The sequence below is a fragment of the Herpailurus yagouaroundi genome, unplaced genomic scaffold (assembly GCF_014898765.1).
Source record: "Herpailurus yagouaroundi ecotype Mexico unplaced genomic scaffold, PumYag 77, whole genome shotgun sequence".
Lineage (NCBI taxonomy): Eukaryota > Metazoa > Chordata > Mammalia > Carnivora > Felidae > Herpailurus > Herpailurus yagouaroundi.
This window is the reverse complement of record NW_024412388.1, coordinates 8170967-8183021: the sequence shown is the minus strand read 5'-3', so window position 1 is coordinate 8183021 and position 12055 is coordinate 8170967. Positions and strand designations below refer to the sequence as shown.

Genomic DNA, 12055 nt, shown 5'->3' with positions numbered 1-12055 from the left:
GAGGTGGGGCTCGATCCCACGACTGTGAGATCATGACCTGAGCCCAAATCAAGAGTCGGACACTCAACCGACTGAGCCTCCCAGGCACCCCTAAGTCCATCATTTTTAGTGAGAATACTGCAGAGGTGACGTTCTTATCAGATCTCATAATGTCAGCTTCTCCCATTAGTGTTGATCATGAGTTTGAGCACACGGTTAAATTGGCATCTGTCAGATCTCTCCATTGTAAAGTTGCCTTTTTCGTGAGCCATCGAGTAATCTGTGGGGTGATACTTCGAGACTAGGACTGTCCTGTTCCCTGACTACCTTTTACCCCGTGGCTGAGTATTCACAGGTAATCCTTGCCTGAATCCGTTGTCACACTGATTGCAAAGTAAGGACTTTCTAGTTCTACCATTTCTCCTACTTTTAACAGCTGGCACATTCCTGTGAGGTAGAATTTTCCCCTTTCCTTCCCCATAGCTCCCTTTTGTTCTCTTTCCTTTCTCTGAACCACAGAACCTGCAGAGTGGTTCTGTGATTATTATACGTATGCCACTACTGACAACAAACCTGCTAAATAAAGTTTAAGGGGGCTTTTTTTTTTTTAATGTTTTTGATTTTTTTTTTTTATGTTTATTTATTTTTGAAGAAGAGAGACAGAGCATGAGCGAGAAGGAGCAGAGAGAGAGGGAGACAGAATCCAAAGCAGGCTCCAGCAGGTTGTCAGCACAGAGCCCGATGAGGGGCTCAGACCCACGAGCTGTGAGATCATGACCTGAGCCGAAGTCGGACGCTTAACCAACAGAGCCATCCAGGCGCCCCTTTAATTTTTTTTTTTTTTAAGTAAATTCTGCATCCAGTGTGGGGCTTGAACTCACGACCCTGAGACTAAGAGTCGGATGCTGAACCAACCGAGCCACCCAGGCACCCCAGAGTACTATGTTATAAAGATACTTGAATTAATTTTTCTAATCAGTTTTTCTCTCTGTGATTATATATTTAACTTGATGTACATTTGGAGGAAATAGTATCTTTTTAGAAAGTATATTTTCTAACTTTGTGCCTGGAGGAGAGAAGTGCAGTTTATTTTTATGTGTTCAACCTCATTGAACTCTTACTAATTCTAATCAGCTAGCTTTTCACTCTAGATAATCATACAGTGTACAAAAAGAGAAAGATAGGGGGGCCTGGGTGGCTCAGTCGGTTAAGCATCCAACTCTTGATTTCAGCTCAGGTCACAATCTCGTGGCTTGTGAATTCTAGCCCCACATCGGGCTCTGTGCTGACAGAGTGGAGCCTGCTTGGGATTTTTTTTCTCTGCCCTGCCCCGCCCCGCTCGCACTTGTTCTAGCGCATGTATGCTTTCTCTCTCTCAAACTTAAAAAAACAAGAGAAGGAAGGAAGGAAGGAAGGAAGGAAGGAAGGAAGGAAGGAAGGAAGGAAGGAAGGAAGGAAGGAAGGAAGATAGTTCTAGTTTTTTGTTTTAGTCTATAAACCAGTTAGTTATTGCTTTTCTCATTGTATATCCAGGACCTTCAACCCAATGTTGACTAGCTCAGTCAAAGTGGAAATCTTTTACCGTGTTCCTGATTTCATTGGGACAGCTGTAAAGATTCCACTGCTGAATATAATGTTTGCTGTAGGTTTTTGTTAATTAGCTTTGAAAGGGTTATAAATGTTCCCTTGCGTTCTTAATTTGCTAAAGTTTTTATCACGAACAGGTATTGGATTTATCAACTGCCTTTTATTTGTCTGGCGTGATGATCACATATTTTTGCCTCTTTCAGGGTGTTCATATGTTGAATTTATGGATATGTCCTAATGTTGAAGTATTCTTGAAGTCTTGTTCTAAAACCAACTTGGTTACGATGTATTTTGTTAATACATTGACTTTATATCTACTACTTAATTGAGATTTTTTTTACATCAGCAATCCTGAGTGGAATTTGCCTCTAATTGTTACTATTTTTTTTTTACTACAGGTTCAAAGACCTCTTTATCTTTTCTGTTGCTTCTTAAAACAGTTTTGGTCACATTTTTCTAGGAAATTACTCATTTTATTTACTTTCTGTCTGTAGGTTTGCCTTCTGTGCACATTTCATAGAATTGGAATCATACGTGGTTTTTTGTGTCTAGCTTCTTTCACTTTACGTGATCCTTTTGAGTTCATCGTGGATCGGTAGTTTGTTCCTTCTTTCTAGCTAAATAATAATGCAATGCTATTATTGCTCAGAGGAAGTGTTTTTAATGTTTCCTATGCTTTCTTCTTGCGTCCCTGAGTTATCCAGAAATGGATATTTTAATTTGCAGATTTACAGGATTTCAGATTTCTTCTTTGGATATCTACTTCTGACTTAATTGCATTGGGTTTGTGATTCCTTGATGTTTGCTGAAACCGCCCTAATAGTCTAATGCTTGGTCCATTTTCGATAAATGTTTCCTCCATGCTTGGGAATAGTGTGTATTTGCTAACGTTATCCACAAGGTTCCACGTGTGTCATTAGATTTGAACTTACTACTTGCTGCGTTCAAGTCTTTTGTATTCTTGTTAATTTTTTGTTTGCTTAATCTGTCCATTACTGAGAGAAGTGAGATAAAAATCTCCCTTTACAATGCTGGCTTTATTAATTTCTCATAGTTTAGTCAGTTCTGTTGTATGTACTTGGGGGGATATATTATAGGTACGTTCAAATTTAAAATCGTATCTTCCTGATAAGTCGAATCTTATCATTTTGCTATGACTCTTTATATCTTTAATAATACCTTAAAATTTATTTTGCCTAATTTTAATATAGCTACACCATCTTTTTTTTGGAGGGAGGGAGGATGTCTTTTATTATCTTTTTACTTTTAACTGTCTTAAGGACTTTTTGCTTTAGATGGGTCACTCATGATCATGATATGTATAATAATGCAGCTAGGTTATCCCTTTAATCTAGTTTGAAAATCTTTGCATTCAGTCCAATTACATTTATTGTGATTGCTGGTAAATTTGGGCTTATTTCCACCATCTGATCTAGTGCTTTATCTGTTTATTTTCTTTATTTTCTGTCATTTTGGGGCTTGATTTAAGCTTTCATTTTCTTGTCTTTTGCCCTCTACTTGTTGGCCACCTTTAATTTTAATAAATGATCTATAATGGGATATTTCAGTTGTAAACAAAAGCAGACAACTTCTATCAAATTCCCATACTCAATAATTATTAGCACTCTGTCAGTTTGGTTTCATCTTATTACTACCACCCCCACCAATCTCTTCCCCCACCACACACAAACATTTTTTCTGGGGTATTTTAAAGCAAATTCTAGGTATCGTACTATTTCACCAATAAAAAGCTTTTCCCCCATATAACCAAAATTACAAGACCTACAAAATTAAAAATAATTCCTTAGTATCTTCTAATATGAAGCCTTCTTCAAATGTCCTTGTTTGTCTTTTTCTTTTCTTTTCTTTTCTTTTTTCTTTCCTTTTCTTTTTTTTTTTTTTTTAATGTTTATTTATTTTTGAGAGACAGAGCACAAGCAGGGTAGGGGCAGAGAGAGAGGGAGAGAGAGAATACCAAGCAAGCTCCATACTGCCAGCACAGAGCCCAACGTGGGGCTAGAACTCACAAACAGTGAGATCATGACCTAGGCTGAACTCAAGAGTTGGCCGCTTAATCAACTGAGCCACCCAGGTGCCCCTCTTTTCTTAAGTAGGTTTCACACCCAGCGCAGAGGCCAACACAGGGCTTGAACTCATGACCCCCGAGATCAAGACCTGAGCTGACCTCAAGAGTCAGACGCTTCACCAGCTGAACCACCCAGGCCCCCTCCTTGTTTGTCTTAAAAATGTATTTTTACATTTGGTTTATTCAAATCATAATCCAGATAAGGCCTGCACGTGGCATTCAGCTGATACATCCAATTGTCTTTCTGTCCCCCTTTTTACCCCACTTTTTTTTCATACCATTTATTTGTGAAGGAAACAGGTCATTTTTCCTATAGAATTTCCCATTCTGGATTTGGCTGATAATATCTTCAAGATGTCTTTTAACTTCTTGTAAACTGGTTAGATTTAGATGCTTAGTTAGATTGAGGTTCCTTTTGGTGAGAAATACTTCCTAGGGGGTACCGCATACTTCCTATTTCAACAGTTAGTAAGCAAGTCTTTTCTAAATGATCCACTTCTAGTGATATAAAGGGTAATCGATGGGCTCAGGTACTGTGATCCTGTCTTCCCCATCCTAATGGGGAAGCTTCCCCATCCTAATTAGGAGCTTTTCTCCTAATCCTTTTAGTGCTCGTTGAAGATTGTTTTGTAGAACCATTATTTCATTGGCAACTGGAAAACGGTGGTTTCTAATTGTTACCCCTTCTGGGTTTATTAGCTAGCAATTATCTATAAAGAACTTTATGTTATCAACTAGTTAATTTGAAGTATAGTTCATGCAGGAAGGGCAAAATAAATGCACGATTGTTTTATTTATCGGTTTTTCAGAGTAATGAATCAAGTCCTTTGCAACCTCTCCAAGGTGACTCAGGCACCACCGCACGACCCCTGTTGTTTTTGGAGTATCAGTATCAACGTGTGTGTGTGTGTGTGTGTGTGTGTTTTCTGTTCATTGAAGGCACTGTTTTTTCTCACGATCTAATTATCCCACTCGACGTGGCTGTTGTGTTCTTTTTACATTGCCAGTGGTCTTGGTCTTTGATCACTTTCTTGCTTTCTGGCAAAAAAAAAAAAAAAAGATATATTGAGCTTATCAAGTACATTTCACTCAAGCCTTGTCATGGCCACTTTCAAGGAGCTATGGTTTCTTTTTTCCTTTTTTTTTTTTTTCTTTTTAAGTTTATTTATTTATTTTGAGAGACAGAGAGAAAAAGAGCATGTACACATGAGTGGGGAAGGAGCAGAGAGAGAATCCCAAGCAGGCTCCACACTGTCAGTGTAGAGCCTGACATGGGGCTCAATCCCTTGAACTGTGAGATCATGACATGAGCTAAAATCAAGAGTCAGACACTTTACTGACTGAGCCACCCAAGCGTCCCCAGAGCTATGGTTTCTTTAAGTGAGAGATGGTACTAAGAAACTGCAGTTTGTGTGCTAGGGTGCTCATTGCTACTGACATATCATTATTCTCAGCCATTTCAGTGAACAGACCTAGAAATAAGTAATTTTTAGAAAGAGGAAAATTAAGTAATGCATATTTAAGTTTTAAGAGTTTTTACTTTGATTTTATACTTGTTTCTCACACTGAAAAACTTGGTTCCTTGGTTCTGACATTTCTATAATTACTTGCTTTATCTTGCAAAATACATACCTACATGTATCTTATATACATGTAAATAGCAAATGACCAGAATTAGTAATAACAGTAAAATTACTGAATGCAGTTCAAGGTTTTTTGCAATTTTTTGTTGTTCTTAGGCCGTGTCCTTTTGGAGATATACACCAAAATGATGTGTTTGTTTTTTATTAAAAAAAAATTTTTTTAATGTTTATTTCTAAGACAGAGACAGAGAGAGAGAGACAGAGCATGAGCAGGGGAGGGGCAGAGAGAGAGGGGGACAAAGAATCCGAAGCAGGCTCCGGGCTCTGAGCTGTCAGCACAGAGCCTGACTCGAGGCTCCAACTCGTGAACTACACGATCGTGGCCTGAGCCAAAGTCAGACACCCAACCAACTGCATCACCCAGGCACCCCTTAAAATGCTGTGCTTTAAGTTGCTTGAAATTCTTTGAGTGATTGTCCAACCAACTTGATTTATAGTTAAATTGTTTCTGCTTGTTTTCAATTTTTAGAAATTTCTTTGAGGTTTTCCCAATTTAACTAGGTTTTCTGATTTAACTTTGAGGTTTATTCTGATTATGTAAGACATTAACATGGTTCCAGGGCCAAAACTATAAAATATGTTCAGTGAAGTCTAACTTCTCTCCGCATCCCTATTCCGTGTTTCTTCCTTCCTCTGCCATTTCCTATTGCTGCCATAACAGATCACCACCAACTTCATTGCTTCAAACGACACAAATTTATTATCTTATGGCTCTGTAGGTCATACGTCTGACAGAGGTCATACTGAGCTAAAATCAGGGTGCCATTGAGGCCACATTCCTTTCTGGAGGCTGTAGGGGAGAATCCATCTTCTTCTTCTAGCTTCTAGAGGCTTCCCACGTTCCTTTGCCATCTGCCTCCACCTTCAGAGTCAGCAACATTGCATCTCCCTGACCCTTCTTCTGCTGTCCGATCTTTCTCTCTGCCCACTGCCAGGAAAGGTTCTCTGCTTTTAAGGTAAGGATGCCTTTGATTAGATTTGCCACACCTGGATAACCTCCACATGTCAAAGTCCTGAACCTTAATCACCTCTTCTGAAGTCCCCTTTGTCATGTATTGGTAGGTTCTGGGGATTGGGGCATGGACATCTGTGGCGTACCATTGTTCTACCTACCGCACTTCCCCCTGAGGTAACCGGGTTTTGGTTGTTTTTTTTTGATGTTCAATCATGTATTATTAAATCTTCCCTACTGGTGGTTAATTTTTTATTATTTTTATTTTTTAATGTTTCTTTACATTTTATTTTATTTTTATTATTTTTTTAAATTTTTTTCTTTTTTTAAATTTACATCCAAATTAGTTAGCCTATAGTGCAACAATGATTTCAGGAGTAGCTTCCTTAGTGCCCCTTCCCCATTTAGCCCAGCCCCCTCCCACAACCCCTCCAGCAACCCTCAGTTTGTTCTCCATATTTAAGACTCTCTTATGTTTTGTCCTCCTCCCTGTTTTTTTGTTATTTTTGCTTCCCTTCCCTTCTGTCCATCTGTTTTGTCTCTTAAAGTCCTCATATGAATGAAGTCATATGGTTTTTGTCTTTCTCTGACTGACTAATTTCACTTAGCATAATAGCCTCCAGTTCCATCCACGTAGTTGTAAATGCGAGATTTCATTCTTTTTGATTGCCGAGTAATACTCCATTGTGTATCTATACCCCATCTCCTTTATCCATCATCCATCGATGGACATCTGGGCTCTTTCCATCCTTTGGCTATTGTCGATAGTGCTGCTAGAAACATGGGGGTGCATGTGTCCCTTCGAAACAGCACACCTGTATCCCGTGGATAAACACCTAGTAGTGCAATGGCTGGGTCGTAGGGTAGTTCTATTTTTAGTTTTTTGAGGAACCTCATACTGTTTTCCAGAGTGGCTGCACCAACTTGCACTCCCACCCCCTGAGGTAACCGTTTTGGTCAGTTTTTAAATTTATCTTTCCTTCTTTCCTTGAGAGGTGATGGCGCTCCACTCTGTGGATATCCCCCCGCCATTTAACCCATCCCTGTGGATGTATTTTACGTTTTTTCCACTCTTTTGATACTTCAAATAATCCTGTAACAAAAAGCTGTGTGTGCATATAATTTTTACCTCTTTTTGTACTTGATTGGCCTCATTTTTTACATTTTTAAAAAGCTTTTTATTTGTTTTTTTTTTTTTTTAGTAATCTCTACACCCAGTGTGGGGTGTGACCTCACAACCCTGAGATCAACAGTCACGTGCTCCTGTGACTGAGCCAGCCAGGTGCCCCCTCATTTTTTACACTTAGATCTTTGAACTCTTTGGAATATGTCCCCGTGTACAGGATGGATTCGTGTTATCTTTCTCTACCCTTACGATTTTGCCTCACATGCCTAATTTTAATACCTAATTTTAAAAATGAATCCGTATCTCTGTCCTTCCCCAGAATAACATACAAAACTTAGAACGATTGCTCAGACTATGTTATTATGAAGTATCCCTTTTTTTTCTACCACCAAACTAAACGTTATCACTGTTGTGTGCAGAGACACTTGCCAACTCACTTCTCCTTATTCTGTCTCCCACCTCAGTGCTTCCTCCTAGCATCATTATCCTTCTGTAGAGCCAAGGCACATTCCTCTTGTGAGCATCCATCAGAGTAAACTCTCTGTTTCTGTTTTATCTGAAACCATTTTTATTTCACCCTTTTAAAATCCTTACTTAGCTGAGAATACAATTGTGGGTTCTGCAACTGTAGATAAGATCCCACGTTTTCTCATTTCTTTTGTTGAGAAATCATGATTCCTTTTCACTTAACCTCACTTTTCTCAGTGTCTGTTTCAGATCTTCTCATTGTGTTTGTTGCCCTGAAGCTCCACTATTGTGTGTATAGATACGGATTGCTTTCTTGCATCCTCTTTGGGATTTGTGGACTTCCCGAATATGAGGATTCCACCCTTCGATTTTTTCCTTGCAGAATTCGTTTCAACCTGTAGTGCTTCTCACTTTGTCCTTAATGTCTGTTAGTTTCTTCTCTGTATTTTTCATCTTTATCTCTCTGAGGTTCCCTTCTAGATATTTCTTCACTTCCTGTTTCTGTTCATGAATTCCTCAACTGTGTCTTTGGACCTGTCCTTGAGTTTTTAGGTTCAACTATATATATATAATGCTTATTTATTTTTGAGAGACAGAGAGAGAGCACCAGTAGGGGAGGGGCAGAGAGAGAGAGGGAGACACAGAATCTGAAGCAGGCTCCAGGCTCTGAGCTGTCCGCACAGAGCCTGACACGGGGTTCAAACTCGTGAACCAGGAGATCATGACCTGAGCCGAAGTCAGATGCTTAACCCAGGTGCCCTAAATTCTCACATAAATAAATGTGAGAATTTAAGCATTTTAAACAGATCTGTTTTATATTTTTATCCAATAATTCCAATATGTATAAAATCCTTGATGGGTCCGATCCTGCTACTTATTGTTTCTGCTGAGTCATGCTCTGAGTGGCCTGTCCTTATGTGTTTTATAATTTTGGATCGCACATCCTAGCCCACTGGCATTCCCTGGCTCTGAGGTCGCATCTCTCCAGATTTACATTTGCTTCTGCCCTATGATCCAAGAGAACCTTAAGTTAATTTCTTGGCTTAGAGTTTCTCAGTCCACAGAGATGGTCCAAATAACCCATATCTAAACTCATATGAAAATGAACTGAAATTGCAAGCTCTTGGGGGAGACTTTTTTCCTACCTAGATGTCACATCAAGGCTGACAGATGTCTTTGTCTCCTTATGCCATTGGACAGCTTTAGGGGTGGGAGGGTCACCATTTCTCTTACTATGTAGCCCTCTGAAGGTCTGGCTTTCTGTGACAGGTTTCAATTCTCTTAGTATAATAACAATATTTATTACCTTTATGCATTATCTTTAGGCTTTTCATAGTAAGGATATCTAACCCACCATATTTTCAGAACAACACTATATGTTCTTTTAAAATACTAACGTTCAGGGGGAAAAGAGAAGACAAATCGCATGAGAGAGTCTACAGAAGAAGAAATGAGGTGGCTGCTGTGGAGGGGACACTTGTGTGTGGGTACCCTTGTGTGGCTGCTGCAGATGACAGCCACAGAGAGGCGTCCCCGTTACACCTAATATGAAATGACAGCAAGGATCAGGACACTTTGTCCTTTCTGCCCTCCCATCCCCAGCGCCCTGCTCTTCCTCCAGCTTTGATTTTCTACCTTTTGTCAGGTTTGCCATAACAAAAATTTAACTAAAAAACCATTATATTTAGAGTCCCCCGTCCCTTGATCTCTGGAATGTCCTTTTATAGAGAACATTTCACAAAAACTGTCAGCGATTCAATGAGGAGGCACCCAAGAGATAGGTAGGAACGGCCGTCCTGAGTTGAATCGGAACTGTGCCATGTGGTGAGCAGATTGTAACTGCTTAGAATCCATTGGTATCCTTGTGGTTAGAGAATGCGTCCACACTCCCTTCGAGCCCAACCCTGTCTGTCCTGTCAGTCTCTCCTCATCAGATAATGAGTCCGTAAGTCCGTTGCTCACTATTTGAAACAACACTTTTTATTTATCCCCAACTTACTCAAGTTTCCAAATGTGGAAAGAGTGAAAATATGTATGTTCACACTAAATTGTCCTTATTAATGGGGGGAGGCAAAGGCATAGAGGGCTATAAAAATCTTTTGGGGAGGGACATTTAGAATATGATTCGCTACTGAATATGGACACGTAGCACTATCTGAAGATCCTAACAAGATAAAAACTATGCCCTAAAGACCTCTTTAGTAGCAGAGGTTGCCTTTTCCCCAGTCTTTTCATTCCCAGCTTGTTTTAGCAGAAGGCACCTCTTCTTAACTTTTGTACCGTGTCAACCTGAACAGGTCTCCCTATCTCATCCCTCCCCCTGTTTGCTTACTGTTTTGGTTCAAAGATTCTTAGAGTTACACTGCTAACTAATGAATTAAGACCTAATTAATTTTGGGGCGCCTGGGTGGCGCAGTCGGTTGAGCGTCCGACTTCAGCCAGGTCACGATCTCGCGGTCCGGGAGTTCGAGCCCCGCGTCGGGCTCTGGGCTGATGGCTCAGAGCCTGGAGCCTGTTTCCGATTCTGTGTCTCCCTCTCTCTCTGCCCCTCCCCCGTTCATGCTCTGTCTCACTCTGTCCCAAAAATAAATAAACGTTGAAAAAAAAATTTTTTAAAAAAAAGACCTAATTAATTAATTACTATAAATGAACCATAATAGTTAGCTGTATTTTTAGAAAGTAAGTGGTAGTGAATTAGAACTGAAAAGACCAGACACATTTACATTTGATTACAAATTTCATGTCCGTTTTTAAGTCTTTAGTAACTCCAGAAATCTTTCAGTGATAGCTGGTGTTCATGGAGCACTTAATAGTATTCACATCAGGTATTATCCCATTTAACTTAAAATAAGCCTCGGAGACAAGTGGCCTGTTACCTGCTTTTTCCAACCAAAGAAGCTGGGCGCAGAGAAGGTAAATGAAGGTCATAGAGCTAATAGGTAGCATCATGGCTCACAACAGACAGTGTGGCCCCAGGGCACCTGCTGTGCAGTAACTAGCTCACCTGGGGTATGAAGCCACCTGACAGTTGTTTTTAGCCCCAACCACTGCCACCACCAAAATTTTCGGTTCTGGGTTTTTTTTTCTTAGACTTACTCTCAGTGCATAGAATGGTGTGGAAACCAATCCCATAGTTGTCTTCGTTTGTTCCCACGGACTTAGGGTAAGCCTGGGAGTTCTACATCCTTCCTGATGCCAACTTGCTGACCTCTTCTCCATTCCAGTTTCTGTTCCAGCAGCTGGGGATGCTGGTGTCCTTTGTGAAGAGCCACATCAGACCTTACATGGATGAAATAGTCACCCTCATGAGAGTAAGTAGAAGTTAATGTTTTGGCCAGTTCATCAGCGTCTGGGTCAAGGAACGTTCGGAGGCAGATTTGGATAACATGGGCAGTTTGTGGCATGGGTCTCCGGAGAGCTGTTCCAGCCCGAGGATAAAAAGCGGGGCCCGGTTCCCCAGTGGGCGTTGACAGGGGAGGGGGTACCGTACCCCCTCAGAGGCTGTGGCACCTGAGAACAGGGGAGGGAGACTGAAGTCATTGTTCTGCCAGAAATAAACTCTCGAGTTTCTTGCCTCACACACAACAAAGCAATTTCACTTTACTATCACAACAGTGCTCTATTGTTCCCAGGAAAGCCCTCCTTCTTACGGCCCATAAAACCGTGGCCTTAAGAGAGGTTGGAGGATTGGGTTTTCATAGGGCTATTAAATACGATGAACTCCTGGCAGGCACTGAGGAAGAAGGCGAGGCTTTCCCCCACTGCCTTTAAGAGCATAAATGCCACCTTCTGACTGTAGCAGCACCGGAGGAAAGGCTCACATCCCAGATTTTACAACCTGCTTTAAGCAGGTGCAGAGGACTCCCCATCGGTGGCGATGTCGTTTTTCCATTTGAGGAGGAGGCCTGCTTCCTGCTGTTCTGTATCATTTAAATGTCTCTGCTGGGGGACTTGCTTTGCCGAGATGGCTGTGCCCTCAAAGAGTTGGAAGACAATTCATCCCCGATGTCTGTTCTTCTATGCCAGCTCTTTGTAGTTAGCTTGGAGGAAGCAGCAGGACTGCAATCAAAGTGGCCGACTTCAAAACTGGAACTTCCCAGAAACTGGGTCTCAGAGCTGAAAAATCTCCTGTCTGTATAAATAATTAAAACCACTCTTGCTCCCCGACTCCTGCCACAGAGGCCTTCATACAAGGAAGTGGAGCAGAGTGCTGG

The 12055-nt window shown here is 40.8% G+C and overlaps 1 protein-coding gene across 3 annotated transcripts in view; it reads left to right on the top strand.

The window, feature by feature from the left end:
• Positions 1-12055, top strand: part of MTOR (mechanistic target of rapamycin kinase) — a 134450-nt gene that overhangs the window by 33316 nt on the left and 89079 nt on the right. For all 3 annotated transcript variants that reach the window (XR_005786404.1, XM_040461178.1, XM_040461193.1), the window contains one exon: positions 11066-11152. Coding sequence is in view for 2 of the 3 variants with exons in the window: in XM_040461178.1 (XP_040317112.1) it covers positions 11066-11152 (87 nt within the window). In the remaining variant the exon portion in view is untranslated. The remainder of the gene's footprint in view (positions 1-11065; positions 11153-12055) is intronic.